Source organism: Sceloporus occidentalis, unplaced genomic scaffold, assembly GCF_023333645.1.
Source record: "Sceloporus occidentalis isolate IW3139 unplaced genomic scaffold, rSceOcc1.0.p SCAF_25, whole genome shotgun sequence".
Lineage (NCBI taxonomy): Eukaryota > Metazoa > Chordata > Lepidosauria > Squamata > Phrynosomatidae > Sceloporus > Sceloporus occidentalis.
Window position 1 is genome coordinate 13,576,201 of NW_028317005.1, and position 17,493 is coordinate 13,593,693.

The following is a 17,493-nucleotide window of genomic DNA, read 5'->3' on the forward strand; positions in this document are numbered from 1 at the left end:
CCCTCAGAGTTAAAGAACAAAGAAATATTCAGGTTTGCTACTTGTTACGCTAACTTTTTTTACTGCATTTCCTCACATGTTTGCAGACAGCACTGTTTTCTACACATTTGACAGTCATAATTTCACATTTATGAAAAATAAATTTTTGCAATTTCCGATTAATGTAGCAGTGGTGTTTTGAGCATTTCTTAGGTTGTACTGTCTGAGGAATCACGTCTGGCTTACCTAGAATTCACAAGTACCGTTTGGAAGGAGCCTCTAGAGGTGACATACAGAAGGAAAGATGAAATGAGGGTTTTCATAGATGGATATGTTGGTAGGGGCGAGTTTACTAAACTATGCTGGAGGGTAATGGAGTATCTCAGATCACTGGCTTTGCATTAAGTGCAAACACTGGTAAGTTCTTTTTCTACCATTTTCAGGTATGTCTACTCTTCTAGGCCCGGGTCGCCCCAGTTCTTTTCTAAATGCTTAATGTTAGTTTTAGGCTAGATTGCCCCTTTTTCCTTAGGTCACCTGGGGGTAAATGACCCACAGCCGCTATAAATGCGCCACAGTCAAGTTTGCTTGGCGGTAGTGAATACGCGAGACGCGTTGCCCGTTTAGACAAACCAGAGTGAGTCACGCGTCTGTATCTGGTTAAAAGCACTTGTTTATTGGTTACAATATCAATTCATGGTAACATATCAGTTTCACTGAGCCACTGTACAAATACAAAGAAAAAAAAAATCAATTGTGGAAAAAATATAAACAAAACATTTATAGCAAGTGATTATTTCACAGGGAAATTCTTTATACAACAGCAACGGTTAAAAAAAAAACAAATAAAAAAAAAACCAAAAGAAAAAAAGCATGGCATGTCCCTGGTTTTTAATTGGCTTAAAACCCTTAGACAGTTCAGAATACATACACATCCAAAAGGCAGTGCAGAATTAAGTCAGAATTGATATTTATAAAGCCTTTTGTCAAAGTCAGCAACACACGAGTAAAAATGTTTATAAAATGAATGTGCTGGAATTTTTATTTTTTTTCGTGTTATATTTTACAGCAACAAAACAATGTTCCTTCCAAAAGCAACGAAATGTTGGACTTCCATGGATATTAAGTGTAGTAATAACTCACGTGTTAGATTTTTTTTTCTTCTCATTTTTGTTCATTTTTTATGTTTTTTTTTTAATATATATATATTTTTTATTTTTAGTTTGTCTTTCCCAACCCCCATAATGGAGAAACACACAGGATTAAGCACCACTATGTAAAGAAAGCATTAAAAGGCTGTAAAGATCTAGAACTACTCTCCACCGAATTCTGCGCTATTCGAAAACCTAGCATACCGTGCGGTCGAAGATTTTGGGAGGCGCATGTATTGTGTTCTCTCGGGTTATATCAAAATCAGTAACACTGTCTGCACATTATTACCATACGACACTGCGTTAAAACATTCGGCATGTAATTTTATACAACCAGCAATCAGATACAAACAGGAGACAGGGCTCATGGTGCCTCGACAGTTCAGGAAGATATCGGCACTCGCATGCAATGCCGGATTTATACAAGGTGCACCAATAAACCATGCGTCGTTACTTGGTCTGAAAATGCTATCAAATTCTGTTACTCTGCTAGAAAAAAAAAAAAAAAAGAGAAAAACACTCGGAGATACAAATATTTAGGATTTCAATGCATCTGAGCTTCCGTGAGTACAGTACTAACAAAAAACCTTCAGAGGCAACGGTCCTTCATTACTAACTGTTGGAATGTATTGAGCGGCTTGCAGTTTTATATATTCAAAAAAAAAAAAAAAAAAAAAAAGTAAAATTCACAGAATAGTAAATTAAAAAAGGGAAAAGCACGATCAGAATAAGAAAATCGCACTGGTGTGTAAGGTCTGTAGGTAAAGGACGGGTCTCCCACCTGGTACGGTTTATTCAGAAATCAAACCCATCTTTGATTAATTGGCACTTTCTGCATAAAAACACCTGCTTGCCTTTGTTTTTTGGCAGAAAAAAAAAATACTGTTTTAACCAGAGGTCCTGGTAACAGGGTGGCATTTAAATAACGTGAAGAACGGGTTGGCACAAAATCCAAAGTATTGTGGAAAGCACCCTATCTTACAAAAGAAATTCCTTTTTGCTTCAAATGCAAGGAGCATACATCGGTTCGAATACTGGCACATATTGTGAAATCCCCATAAATAATTAAAAAAAGCCAATTTATAGAATAAATTTAAAACGGTAAACATTTGATTTGGCTGGCCGGGCAGGTGCTGCTTTCTATTCTACTAAGCTCCATCCAGTTTGTGTATTAAGGGACAGTCACTTGTCATGTCTGGTTAGAATACTTCACACTTTTTTTCTCAAAGCTCCCATTGGATTCATGACAAGATCAAAAACAGTACTATCTGAGTCAAATATATACATTTCTTGAACTCCAAAGTCATTTCCAACGCCAACACCTCGAGCCTTGGAAATGGCCGGGGCCACAAGGTCGCAAAACGAAGCATAACACACCGCCGTGACTTTGCAGCTTGGTTAAGTATAAGAGGAGGATACATAGTGTGCAGAAATCTGTTTGATCTCAAAGTGCTGCTAACTAGGCATTCCGGCGGCATCTTCTATAGTCTACAAAGTGATTTCACAAGCGTTTGGCAACCAAACGGCACGAGCCATAAGAATTCCACTGAAGTGAAAGGACGGGGGGGGGGGGGGGGGGGGGTGGCAACAACGTAGCCCTGGCACAGACTGCCCCACCATCCAATGCTAACTACAATAACTCCCAGCACAGTTCAGTCCATCGAGGGTTCCTTCCGAGCACTGGTAATTGGCACAATCATGGTGGGAAACAAGTCTAGGCACAAAGTTTCCCCAACAGAAGTTCAGCTCTAAGCATGGGTCTCAACTAAAAGCTTCTTCGTTCACGGATGGGCAGCTGCATTTTGGCACTGTGTATCATTAAGAGATGGCGGGTATATAAACTAGGTTCCCTATCCTGTACAAATGATGGAAATGCTCGTTTTTAAAGTTATTTTTTTTTTTTAGGTGTACGATTCCTTACTGCTTCACTGGTCAGCCATGCAGACAATAACCGGGTATAATTATATATATTCTGATACAGGTTCAGAAGAGTCAAGCTTACTTTATATTACGCTAGGGAATTATTGCATTACAATAACCTGCAAAGCAACAACTTGGTAAAACTGAAAAGCAGTGACGTTCAATGGTACGCGTGGCCCCCGCTGAGTTCTAGCCCTCTACAAGCCAACAAGAGGTTAATGAAAAGTGAAAGAAAAAAAATCATGCCTTCTGCTTCGGCATATTAAATCTTTCACATAAAAAGCGTGACTTTGCAACTGTATGACAAAACATTGGGGATTTCAGACAATGCAAAGGGCTTACACTTTGACGGTCAGGTTATCGACTGTAAAATAATTAGTGGTTTTGAATGCGGCGAAAAAAAAAAAAAACTACCGAAAAGAGGGAAAAAACACAACTTTCAAGTTTCTTTCAGTGCAGGTAGAAGGGAACATTAGCAATTTCCATTAGTGCATTCAAGTCAGGAAAATCGAGGGTTAAAATTTCCTGCGTTCTCAAGGGACTGAGTTACTTGCGACTGCACAATGGTCTCCGTATCACACGTCACCCCGGAAATCATCCGGTCAGTTACACGCGCAGTCACACTATGGGAATGTGATGGGACCGAGTCACTAAGCGACCTGGCCCGCATCTACAGGAATATATATATAATACAGTGTGATTGATACATACGAGGGACGATGACTTCATTTCATCCACATCAAGTCACAAAAGGAAAAAAAAAACCAAAAAAAAAAACAAAACACGGCAATCAAGTTTATCCATCACTTATACTACTGTGGCGTTCAAAGCTACAAATTCTTATTCCTTAAATAGAAAAAATGCTTTTTTTTTTTTTTTCTCTTTGTTTTTTTTGTTGTTTAACATATAAACATTACATGATAGGCTGCTATAGTGCGTACATTCAGTTATGTACAAAAATAAAATAACAAAAAAATACATAGTAAAGTACAGACTCAGCAGACTTTGAGCACAAAGCAGAAATCCTTTAACCGTGTGGCTGCTGTAAAAAGGTCTACGATGCAAAACTATGTTTTACTAGCAGCAAAAGGGTTAAACAACTTAACCAAACCACAAAACAAAGACTGGCTCCTAGATTTTCGGTCACCATGATCCTGTGTGCTAACCCCTTTTTAAATAGTCACCAATGCTCTTTTCCCCCTTTAAACCCTTATGACTTCACTTGATTTTACTAGTTTAAAGAAAGCCTTTTTTTGTGTAATAATTATCAGTGAATAGAAAAAACTTCACCTGCAAATACAAGGTAGAAATGTTATTTCACAGCTATAGGCTGCAGCATTGATCTCTCCAGATCTCAGTGGAGAATATACAAGACCATTCTCGTGTTTCGGGGGTTAATTCCAGATTCTGAGAAAACTGTCCCAAGACCCTGTAGCTACAGCCATGCCATCGTCGGTTACACCTAAACAGCTCACGCGGTTGTCGTGGCCAGCAAGGACGCCTGGAATAGAGAAAGGACACGATTAGCTCGAGTATGAGAATAGCCATGTTTCACCCAGGCTTCCTGAACTGCTCAGTCTAACGTAATGATATTTTTTTACCACGAAACAATGGATCAGAAGTTGATATGGATAGTGGAAACATATCAATAATTAACACATTTAAAGTAAAACCAGAGCAAACGCTAAATTTACCCCCACTTTATAGACTCCGCGCAGGTTTGTTATTGGTGTCTTTCATCCATTGTATCTGAAACAGATCATCAACTCACCGGCTCTTTCACCCTTCAGAGTGTCCCATACATTGCAGTTGAAGTCATCGTATCCAGCTAACAAAAGACGACCGCTTTTGGAGAAAGCCACCGAAGTGATACCACATATGATGTTGTCATGGGAGTACATCATCAGCTCCTGGTCCGCACGCAGGTCAAACAACCGACAGGTTGCATCATCAGAGCCAGTGGCAAACGCGTATCCGTTGGGGAAGAACTGGGGAGGGACACGAGAGGTGTGAGGAGCAGGCACTATAAATTGGTATGCATTGATCATCCATAACAATACAGATTTCTGGATTGTTTGATTCTCAAGGCACTCCTCTTTTTGGAAGTCCAGCCACACTGCGATAACTTATTCACCGATGTATCACAATAAAGCAATCCAATTGTATCTAGCACCTACACCATACCCGTTTACTGCTCAAGGGTGGTTAAAAAAAAATTAATTGGGGGTCTGTTAACTAAAGGGGGAGTTTACAGAACAGTCGTGCTTTAATCTTCTTGACTTCCCTATAAAATTACAAAAGTCCAACCCAGTGACCCCCGTGAGCGAGAGAGAAGTGGAGCAGCGGAAAAAAAATATGGAGGCGGTTGTAGGACATCGGGAGAGCATGTGAGAGTCCCTAGGCTTATTGTCTCAATAAAAGACAACCTTGATTACAACACAAGGTCGTTTTTTCTGAAGAACAAAAACTCATCTTACAATTGAGCAAATACAGTAATGTGAACAGAAGCAATTACTTACACACACTGCGTTGATGTCCGACACGTGTCCAGTGAAAGACTGTCGGCACATGCCATCACGGATATCCCAGAGCTTAGATGAAGCGTCACAAGCACCAGACACAAAAGTTCTCATGTCAGGGCTCAGAGACAAGCTCATCACGTCTCCAGTGTGCCCTGTGAAGGTTGTGGTCTGCTGTCCAGTTTCTATGTCCCACAGGGCACTAGAAAGTGAAGAATTACATGTCACAACATAGGTCACGACCTACAAATATCATATACTTGAGTTACCGAGAAAACGCTCATGAGACATAACACAAATGTGTTACAAATATTTCATTCCTAATAGGGGAAAACATGACAAAAAATAAAAAAAATAAACACCTTACAAAAAAAAAAAGAGAACCCAAAAAACTAAATGTTACAAATCACTGTCCATCTGAGGTAGGGGTGGACAGGCAACTGGTTGTCCTGTATCACCAGTCCAGGCACCGCCCTGATTAGTGGGCCATAACAGACAACACAGTTATCAAGCAGTTTCAGGGAAACTCAGCAACCTCTTGGTTTCCCATTGAAAAATGGAAAATAAAAATGCCTGGCATTAAAATCTATTTTTAAACAAATTCTGCTGTCATTGTGTAAACCACTATACCCAGGTATAATCACTCCATCAACACCGGATGATAACATTTGAATACTTATGTGCTAACAAGAATGTAGAAAATGGAAAAGGACCATCAAGCGGAAAAGTCCATGAAGTAAAAAGTTGGTTTTTTAGCATTTTAGCTGGTTTTTAACATGTTAAAAAAAAAATAAAACTACAAAACTTTTTGTATGATATAAAAAAAAAAAAAGGATTTAAGATGGAAGGTTTAAAAATATCCATTGACTGGAAATGTACTTCAAGTAAAGGATATCATTTGGTATCCAAAATACTGGGCAGTGAAACAATAGATTTCTATTTACCAAGTTGTGTCTCCCGAGCTTGTTACAATCTGGTTGTCGTCTAGAAAGCGGCAGCATGACAAGTAACCTGAGAAGAAAAGACCAAACAAGGTAAGTCCCTCCATAATACTAGCAAAAAAAGAAAAAGAAACTGTGGCATTTTAAAAATGAAGATACAATTCCCAGAAATTGTCCAACATCTAGAAAACATAAACATGTATGCCCGACTATACAATTGCCACGTTGAGTCTTACAAAAGCACAAGAGCTCAAAGCTGTGAATGCTGACCTGTGTGTCCTGGTAGCTCCCGGCTCACTCTCACGTTGCCTTCTCTGGTTTTCAAGTTGTAAATGGAGCAGATGTTGTCCAAGCCTCCACAAGCAACATAATTTCCAGATGGCGCATATGCACAGGTCATCACCCAAGAGGACCGCAGAGGAATGGCATGCATCTTCAGAGAAACAAGGCAACACACTTTAGATAACCAACTACCAGGGCTGGATGGAATTGGTCAGAAGCCATCTTGACTATTTCAGAACCATGAAAAGACGTCCATAGTGGCCATAAACCTGTCCCATGTCTTCTAAAGCACATTTTATTTGCCGTCCACTGTCCGTTACTGCAGGTTATTTCTGACTTACACAGACATTGATCTAGAGGTGACCTGGCACTACATTTTATAATGCTTTTTAGCGGCAACATTGCCCCCCCCCCCAAGCTAAAAGGATCGCATGAGCGGTGTTTGGCCAAAGACATCGCCACCACACGTGCTCTATATTCACCACCAGCGGGTCTAACGAGACCCCCACACAAGGGAGCACGTTCCTGCCACACCCTGGCTGCTTCATGCTGCCAAAAATAGAGCAAAAGCGGGAGCACAGAGAAGGCAGGGCCTTGCAGCTTCTCTACAAGCAGGGCTCGGCACCCCCAGGTCACCATGGCAACAAGAAATCGCTTCCTGACACTTAGGCTTTTGCAGGGGAGCATTGTACTATGTATTGGAGGCTCTTCTGCATCTTGAGGGGGGTCTCCTGCCCAGTACCATACCGCTGGCCCAAAGTCCTAACAGACACAATAAGCTGCGGAAGAGACGTCCAAAACCAGTGAAGGGAGAGGTAGAAAAAAGTTTGTGTGCGTGTAAGTATGTTACATATACATAAAAGTATGTTACAATGTCTGTGTCTTGGCGTGTTTGTTAGTACTGAGGGAAGAAAAAAAAAAAACAAACTCACTCCTAGATATAAACCAAATTTATGAGCCCCTGGGTTAGGGAATACATATTAAAACACTTTGAAAGTACTTCAATACGCATTGGTCGATGGTGGGGCAGTATGAGACACTATAGTTCTGTGACCTCATTTCCCCCACTCAGACACCACACCATCTCACTGGTGTAAATCTAGGAAGAATACTCATATTTTATGCGCAGATGTGTTCGAAAGATATAGCGAGAACATTTTAGAAGCAACTTAATAAAAAGGCTCCACTGTATTCAGATAATACCCGTGTCTAATGTTATTAGGGAGTTCTGGCCTTTAAACAGCGTTGTTAGGAGCATGTTACAAACATTGGTGTTTTCATAGGCTAAGGGGGTAATGCAATGGCGGACACCGTTTTACAGCACTCAAAACGTATTAAACATACCTTGTTTGTTGTGTAACTGTCCCAAATAATTAATTTGCCATCTTGAGAAGCACTGACTAATAGCCTAAAAAAAAAAATAAGAACGTCTTAGTGTTAGAACAGCATGCTACGGGGACTAGGTAGGCGACCGGTGAAAGAATATTCTGCGATTTCGTCGTACCTGGAATCCGATCCCCAGTGCATGGCATAGATTTTGGCTAAGTGGCCTCTCAGCGTGCGCCTCGTTCGCATTTGGATTCGACCTACCGAGTCCAAGCTGGTTGTAATCTAATGTGAGGAATAAAGACAGATTATTGCCGGCATTCACAGAGTAAAAAGAAAAAAACAGGACAGGACTACACAGAGAACATTTACAATTCAAGCACTTTGTATACCTGAACAAGCGTCGTATCGCTGCATGCTTTCCGCGCATCCTGATAAAGAAATAACACGGGTCACAAACATTCCAAAAACTCTGCAGAATACAACATTCTTGTGAAAAATACAGAAGATTTACGATATCAAGAACCCCGCGATTTTAATTTTAAGTATCAACCTTTTGCAAGATTTGCTATGGAGTGTTGACGAACATAGTGGACAGTGAGAAATATAATCATTTAGAAAGTGGATCCAGGGAGTAATCCGATTGCCCCTATGGAATCAAGAAGGAATTTTTTACTTTTTTTTTTGCCTTCTTTTGTATCAACTAGGTATGTATGAAAGGTTGAACTCGATGGACTGAAGTTTTGTGTAGGAATGGTCCTCAATGTCTGGTTTCCACCTTTCTATCAACCACTTGATAAAAGAGCATCAAACACCTAGTATATAAGTCAGATCCGGGGATGGAATAGAGCTGTTGCACTTTATATAATAAATGCATGTATAATATATAAATAAATTAGCTTGTCACCCGCTTCACAAGCCCAACGAGCCCAAGTCTTACTCTGATTTGATTCCGAAGTTGCTCTGCCTCTTGTCGTAACTGTTCCAGCTCACTCATTCTGAAATCTGGAACTATTCACAACTTGGCCACAAAAACGGACAATGGATCTGAAAAGCTTGTACAGAGAAATAAAATCTGTTAGTCGTGTTACAGATGAGGCACAGGACACAGCGCCTTAGTTTTTTTCATGCAAATCATAGGCAAAAACTGGAGGTTTCCAGGCGATGCGATGCAGCACCCGTGCTCATTTTGGGCTAAATTTACCAAGACTGAGGATCCTCTGAGAAGTCACTATCCTTTGACATGGGTGATGAGGTTTAGAGCTGAACTTAAAACAATGCACCTTATTTAGAACACGTAATTCTAGTGCTGAGTTCTAAATGTGAAGCGATCACCATGGAGACCACGGAGCCGATTATTTCACATTCAGTTCTTTGCCCCAGATTTAACAGTTATCAAGATCTGAAACATACAGAACCATCATCGAAATAAGAAATAATGTAAAATATATATATATATCTTTCAAAAGAAATATCCCTTCTGGGGTCTCTGCCTGCTTCTTACAGGTATCCATCTACATGTGTACGAAGCACCAAGTGAATCCGAGAATACTACATGCAAGTATACTTTAGCACTTATCACGCTGCAACATAAACAAAAAACAAACTAAAAAAGGGAACTGTCATCATTAAAGCTTAAAGTTTGTACATTTTGTGACCGCAGCTGGTTAGTCACTGGCAAAACTAGAATTATCTGATCAGATTTCATTCCTGTCATTTTGCCTCCATTCTCCTCCTCAGCCCATCGGCAAAAAAAAAAAAAAAAAAAAAGAGAAGCAATAATTAGGAGGAATAAGCATCCTGTACAAAGTTGGGATACACAAAGCAATTTTCGGTCTGCAAGCATAGTTCAGTAGTGTATCCCGTAACTTAAAGGTCACTCCAGCCATCATGTGTGCTTTTAATAGGTGCATGGTCCCTTTAAATTTCCCTGTTCCCCACCCCAGGCTAAATGCCCTGCTTTTAGAGTAGGAGTGTCCAGTCCCTTTAAAAATGGAAGATCTGGGAATAGTGTAAGATCCACTTTAAAACCGTAAGGAATAACTTCAGTAAGAGAATTAAGGTTTAAAACGCAAAACAGATTGGTTTTAGGAGAGGGAGACATTGCTTCGCCGATTGGTTCTAGTAAAGCCCTACTTTGCTCATTCACACACACACACACACACACACAGTAACAAAACACGATCCAAGAAAGAGAGTTAGCTGCAGCCCTTACGCAATGTTGCCGAACACAGCGGCCGCATAGTACTTTTATTTCTTGCCGACATGTAAAGAGTGCATATTAAAAAGACTCGCAAAGAACCTGATCTGCGTGCTTCATACTAGTGTGTCGAGATAGGTGTCAATGTTGCTATTCGTAGACTATATGTGAAGGAGGCAGACTCCTATTTTACAGTTTTCCGGCTCCAACACATACTTAAGACTAACCCCACCGGAAGGCAAAACAGGAAATGATCTTGGGCGCAACCTTGATCTGAGGTCATTTAGCTATTGTTTTTCCCTTTGCACAGCTCTGGAAGTGCTTGAAAAGAGAGGTGCCTCCATCAGACAGAGTACAAAAACAGGAAACCGTCTGCCACTCCTTTATCAAGGAAGTCCATTTCGGTTAACCCTTCACTGCCTGCGAGGCCAGCAATGAAGATGCTGCGCGACACATGCAAGGTTCCATTGGCCAGACTTGCCCTTTAACAAGAAAGCACGGGAGGGCAATGAACTGAACGCAGCCCTGTAGTATTGGATCTCCATGTGCGTTAAACAACCTACCTGAGATAGGAAATGGGTTACACGACCCTTGAAGATTTAAATAAATAGTATTGCAGATTTTATTTATTTTAACCCATGATCCGCATTGGGAACGGCACTTGGCAAACACGAATGTCTGCTGAGGATATTCCCTGTTGATACGAGGTAGTCTGGTGAGATATGATCCCAAGCATCCAGCAGGGCTTTGCCAAGGGCCCCATCATTGCCACCTCAAAGATAAGAGCAAAAGTGATGCGCAGACCAACCACAGAGATGGAGTTATTGGCTGTGATAACACACATTTGCACAACAGACAACATTAAAATTTAAAAGGGACCTCATAGCCTTTATATTCCATTTCACATTGGAGAGTTACACTATAACAGCCAGGTACGGAGGAGGCCGGTTCTTTTTACAGCAGACTTCCGGTTAGCCGCAGCCTGTTGTGGGTCCAAGGAACTCTTGTGTACTAAAATAACCATGGTTAGGAATGTCAGCTCTCCTATACAGATCTGCGGTCAGGACACACCTTATTCCGCACACATACCGCAGCTTGGAACGTCTTATTGTGTTTCTTTCACGTTTTGCAATGCAATCAAGTTTTAATGGTCAATAGAAATAACCTAATACACCGGTAAAAAGGCCCGTGCGAAGGACAATGTTCCCACTGTGCGAAATCAGAGCAAAACGTTCCCATAACGTCTGTCTGTCTTACACCTTAGCACCGTTCAAAGGAAGCAGCGTTCTGCATGACAATGAGCCGCATGATCATGACAGCACAGTTTTCAAGTCTAGCCATCATTATGGCACCGGCACACACATTTATTTATTTATTTATTTTTTATACAAGCTAAAGTAGGCATGTAAACAGGGAAATACATTTTAGTCCCCCGACGCTAGAAAAACAGTGAGATTTCTCATTTTATAGAATCACTGAGAGAAAGAAACAAAAAGCTAATCTCCTATCGAGGTCTACAGGTGCTTAGCGTGCGGGCTTGTCCCAAAACATATGAATAAGACACGTCAGCCTGTATGCCGTGGTGTAAATCATTGTCAAGATTACATTTAGGGGCCAAAATATTCCTTTACATTTGCATATTAATAGGCATTCACTGTGGGAACTGCTGGTCATTGGTTGGGGCTTAAGGCCAAGGTCCAATCATATCACAGTTGCTGCAGTGTGATTGGACGCTCTCAGCTCAGCATTTCAGCCCCACTCTCACTTCATGCGGAAAAGATGGTTCTGGGTGCAAACATTTGTAGTTCCTTCCTACAGATCTCTTACACCTCAAACACCACTTCCACACAGATAAGAGAATGTGGATACGGGGCGAGTCCGGCTGCCTTGGACTCCAGAAGGAGTTTGTTTTTCCCTTTGCGATATTACTCCTGTCTTTTTGGACCATTGTGGAATGGTTGAACTTGATGGACTATATGTCATTTTTCAGCCTATGTAACTTATCTCACTACGTCACCTTGGGATCTTGCTAAGCAGACGCCAACCGATCCCTCATTTACAGTGGGGCCAAAAAGTATTTAGTCAGCCACCAATTGTGCAAGTTCTCCCACTTAAAAAGATGAGAGAGGCCTGTAATTTTCACCATAGGTACACTTCAACTATGAGAGACAGAATGAGACAACAAAGTCCATAAATCACATTGCCTGATTTTTAAAGAATTTGCAAATTATGGTGGAAAATAAGTATTTGGTCTATAACAAAAGTTCATAAATACTTTGTTATATACCCTTTGTTGGCAATGACAGAGGTCAAACGTTTTCTGTAAGTCTTCACAAGGTTTTCACACACTGTTGCTGGTATTTTGGACCATTCCTCCATGCAGATCTCCTCTAGAGCAGTGATGTTTTGGGGCTGTCGCTGGGCAACACAGACTTTCAACTCCCGCCAAAAGTTTTCTATGGGGTTGAGATCTGGAGACTGGCAACGAAGGAGTGGCTTCGTAAGGTGTGTTTGGGATCTGAAAGACCCAGCCACGTTTCATCTTCAATGCCCTTGCTGATGGAAGGAGGTTTTCACTCAAAATCTCACGATACATGGCCCCATTCATTCTTTCCTTTACACGGATCAGTCGTCCTGGTCTCTTTGCAGAAAAACAGCCCCAAAGCATGATGTTTCCACCCCCATGCTTCACCGTAGGTATGGTGGTTCTGTGGATGCAACTCAGCATTCTTTCTCCTCCAAACACGAGTTGAGTTTCTACCAAAAAGTTCTACCTTGGTTTCATCTGACCATATGACATTCGCCCAATCCTCTTCTGGATCATCCAAATGCTCTCTAGCAAACTTCAGACGGGCCCGGACATGTACTGGCTTAAGCAGGGGGACACGTCTGGCACTGCATGATATGAGTCCCTGGCGGCGTACTGTGTTACTGATGGTAGCCTTTGTTACTTTGGCCCCAGCTCTCTGCAGGTCATTCACTAGGTCCCCCCGTGTGGTTCCGGGATTTTTGCTCACCGTTCTTGTGATTATTTTGACACCACGGGGTGAGATCTTGCGTGGAGCCCCAGATCGAGGGATATTATCAGTGGTCCTGTATGTCTTCCATTTTTGAGTAATTGCTCCCACAGTTGATTTTTTTCACACCAAGCTGCTTGCCAGTCTTCCCAGCCTGGTGCAGGTCTACAATTTTGTTTCTGGTGTCCTTCGACAGCTCCTTGGTCTTGGCCATAGTTGGGTTTGGAGTGTGACTGTTTGAGGTTGTGGACAGGTGTCTTTTATACTGATAACAAGTTCAAACAGGTGCCATTAATACAGGTAACGAGTGGAGGACAGAGGAGACTCTTAAAGAAGATGTTACAGGTCTGTGAGAGCCAGATATCTTGCTTGTTTGTAGGTGACCAAATACTTATTTTACCAAGGAATTTACCAATTAATTCATTAGAAATCCTACAATGTGATTTCCTGTATTCTATCCCCCCATTCTGTCTCTCATAGTTGAAGTGTACCTATGGTGAAAATTACAGGCCTCTCATCTTTTTAAGTGGGAGAACTTGCACAATTGGTGGCTGACTAAATACTTTTTTGCCCCACTGTATGTGAGGGACACCAAGACCCATCATCTCATTATACAAGGAATCCGCTTCTACTTACATGGACACCGTTACCGATATATCTGCTTATGACAAGTCATATGATCAATCACCCTGATATAACCAAGCATAGAATTAAAAAGTAGCACTGCTACAAGACATTTAAGAAGAAAATGAACATTAAAACGTAAAAATTCCAATGACGAAACATATTTTATCAGGTACATGAAACAGAAGATACAGTGGGAAGTTTAGGGGGTAAAAGTGGCACTGGTATAATTTTATTTAAAGAAATTATCCATAGTAACCAATAGAATGGTGACATTGTTAAGTACAGTTTGTTGGTTGCTATAGCGATATCATGTTTATCATGGATAAGCCCATGGTTACGCTATTCATGCCATAAGGAAAGTTATTAGAACAAGGTTTCTGCAGCAATAAGTTAAAATGAATGAATTGTTCTTAGAAATCAGGAAAGGCACGTATCCATAGAGTTTAGAGAGAGAATTTAGTTCGGTCTCTGCTGACTTCAACAGGCACAGAAGTGTCTACAAAAAAAAAAAGTAAATGGGGCAAACTAGAGAGTTTTCTTTAAAGAAGAAATACCAAACCCCACTTGTGCCATGCATACTGTATACATCATATATAATTATAAGGGCAGTCTACAGAACGCCAGCTCTCTAGTCAATGTGTGAAGTGCAGACTCTTTTCTAGCCCAACGTTCATTACATAAGTTATGGTGGGTAAAGGTGATGGAAAACCCTTCCACTAAAATTTAGGGGTATGTAGAAGCATTATTAAACACTCATCTACAGACACCAGACAAGGCAGAAGGCTTGTTATCTCAGAAATCTCATGGTGCTGCCACAACCACATCATTTAGTCTGTTTTAGGGTATTTTTGCTATAAAAACAACAAGCGATGGATCCAGCACTCTAAAAATAAAATAAACCCAGTATGGCCCTATAATTGGGAAGGTGGTGTGTCTTCTACATGATTGGGGTGCTGGAGGTGGTACAATAGATTTATAGAACTGACCCCCTAAAAGGCTGTCAATGCGTACTTATGTCTTGCTTGTGTCTGCTTTTCTTCGAGGCAAAAGCTGGTCTCCAATCTGGCAGATGTCTCTGTAAGGCACAGGCGGACCGTTCACTTAACATAACGGATCCGGTTACACAGTATGGACACCGCCAGCTTCTGCAGAGAGTAAATGGGCTTCTTTCAAAGAGATTAACACAACATTTCTGTATACTTTATTTTTTTAAGGTTTGCTTTATTGGTTTCTTAAGGTTCACAGAAGCCTTGGTGTCTCGTTAGCACACATACATTTATAGCATTGGCAAGAACCAACACCGTCCCTTTAGGATTTGCATGGGGGGCATCATTTGGTAAAACCCCTTGCCACAGAAAAAACAGAGAAGACATGGGATCTCTTCTAGACAATTACTGATTGCCATTTAGAACTTAGGCCCTTAACATTAGTTACAGTAAATGTATTCATTACACCTTGAATAGTAAAGCCAGATCTCCTATTTCTTGCAATCTTTGATGCTGCCCTTGCTTCAAACAGTTGCGATAATAATTGAGGGTAAACAACTGAGTCAAGAAAGACTTAGTACCCTTCCTTCAAGGTGCTGTTCCACCTTTTGAGGATTTTATGGCAACAATCAATACCTGCTTTTATGTCATAGGACCATTAGGTTTTCCAGGCAATGACATATATAGTTCTAGCGAAAGCGTTAACATATGGATATAAACAAACTACACCTAGCTAATTGGTGCTGGCACTGGTTACGGGTCATGCCCTACAGAGCCACCTTGGAATTCCATTGCCTTCAATGTGCGAGCACAACCCACCCAACAGCCATGTTTTGGTAGCCAGTTGGCTTTTGTAAAGTAAAAGGTGAAAGTCACACCCTATGAAGCGACATCTTCCCATGTGCACCGCCTTGCGACAGTTTTTGTGCATGCCAACATAGTGACCATTTCTCGACTATTATTAAATAAGGCAACGCCGTTATGCATCCCTTGAGTGAGAGTCTATTAAAAACAATGGGGATTGCGGCATAAGGCTTGTTAGTTGGCCGGAATTAAGTTCGGTCTCTGCTGACTTCAACTGGCACAGAAGTGTCTACAAAAAAAAAAGTTAACGGGGCAAACTAGAGAGTTTTCTTTATAGAAGAAATACCAAACCCACCTGTGCTATGCATACTGTATACATCATATATAATTATCAGGGCATTTGACAGAACGCCGGCTCTCAAGTCAGTGTGTGAAGTGCAGACTCTTTTCTAGACCAACGTTGGCACTCTACCGTTTTTGGTATGAAGCCCTTTAGAAAGTTAAAACTCATGCAAACCCTATCCACGGTAGAATTAGAGAGGAAATCTCACCCTTGACATATCACAATCCACGCTTAACAATTACAGAGTGTCATCTTACAGTATGCCAGGTCAAACGACAGCTTTCTGTCCCACATCCGACACGGACACAAACACCATCACCTACTTCTTCTGGTGCAGGGTATTGTACAATGTAAATGGATCGATACAACCGAGCAGCTACATTGTGGTTTTCCTTTGTAGCAATAAAACCTTTAATAGCTTTAAAAGAATTCCTTTTTCCATAATATGCGCATATCAGACTCCAGTGCATGTTCTTGCAAGTTATCACAGCTAGAAAACAGTATGTCTCTCTCATTTAACTCCTTCCCCAGCAGCATTCATCAACACGCTTCCTGCACATGTTCAGTAGGAGTCGCATTCTAGTCAATTACATGTATGCTACTTGAACACTGGTGTTTTGCTAGCATATGCACCATTGGCTGCTGCTGCTTCGATGGTTTAGTAGCAGCAGCCAGGAAAAACTTAAATGAGACAATAGTCTAACGTCCATAGCTAAATTATTAATGCCGTAAAAAGCACTGCATCACTGCAAGACTGGAGTTACCAAACCAATAATAAAAATATATATATATATATATATATATATATATATATATATATATATATATATATATATATATATATATATATCTCTCTCACGAGGACCACCGTGTGTCATGTTTGTAAATAATCACAGTTCTACATCAGGACCTTCTGCGTTTCTTGATCACCAACTGTACATCGTACAAATAGCCAAGACCGCAGACCAATTATTTTTATATTGGATTTCTGTAGCACTATATAGAATTAACACAGCACTTTGCACAGTTCATGCAAAGGGTGTGACAATACTAGAACTGACATATAAGAAAACCAATATCAGGAAAAGGGGGTCCTGCTCACAAGCTTACAATCTAGAAGAGAAGGCCACATTACGTACATCACCCCGAGATATACGCTCTACGGGGGGAAAAATGGTGAGAAAATTCTAATGTTCTACTACATCCTCTCATCAACTAATATATATAATATATATATATATATAGCAACTCAGATTGATAGGATCTCACTATTTATTCTCTAGTGCTAGGTAATGGTGAGCTAGACTCCCATTGGCTATGGCAACATCATGGAAATCCTGCGGCAACAAGGAGCTCAGATCACTGGCCACTTTCACCAGCAATCAGCTAACAATTGGA

The 17,493-nt window shown here is 40.8% G+C and overlaps 1 protein-coding gene across 1 annotated transcript; it reads right to left on the reverse strand.

The window, feature by feature from the left end:
• Window positions 1-4,444: 4,444 nt before the first annotated feature.
• On the reverse strand, window positions 4,445-9,115 carry GNB4 (G protein subunit beta 4). The gene is made up of 9 exons (XM_089485239.1): window positions 9,059-9,115; window positions 8,511-8,549; window positions 8,297-8,403; window positions 8,137-8,200; window positions 6,781-6,943; window positions 6,514-6,580; window positions 5,570-5,771; window positions 4,822-5,038; window positions 4,445-4,551 (listed from the first exon to the last, which is right to left on the reverse strand). The coding sequence occupies exons 1-9, from the start codon at window positions 9,113-9,115 to the stop codon at window positions 4,445-4,447; spliced, it is 1,023 nt and encodes a 340-aa protein (XP_089341365.1).
• Between the last annotated feature and the right edge of the window lie 8,378 nt (window positions 9,116-17,493).

Coding starts and splice junctions, on each gene's coding strand:
- GNB4 (XM_089485239.1), bottom strand. CDS start 9,115: ATGAGTGAGCTGGAACAGTTACGACAAGAGGCAGAGCAACTTCGGAAT. Junction 8,550..9,058: donor AACTTCGGAATCAAATCAGA/GTAAGACTTGGG, acceptor TTTCTTTATCAG/GATGCGCGGAAAGCATGCAG. Junction 6,944..8,136: donor ACAGTTACACAACAAACAAG/GTATGTTTAATA, acceptor GTTTCTCTGAAG/ATGCATGCCATTCCTCTGCG.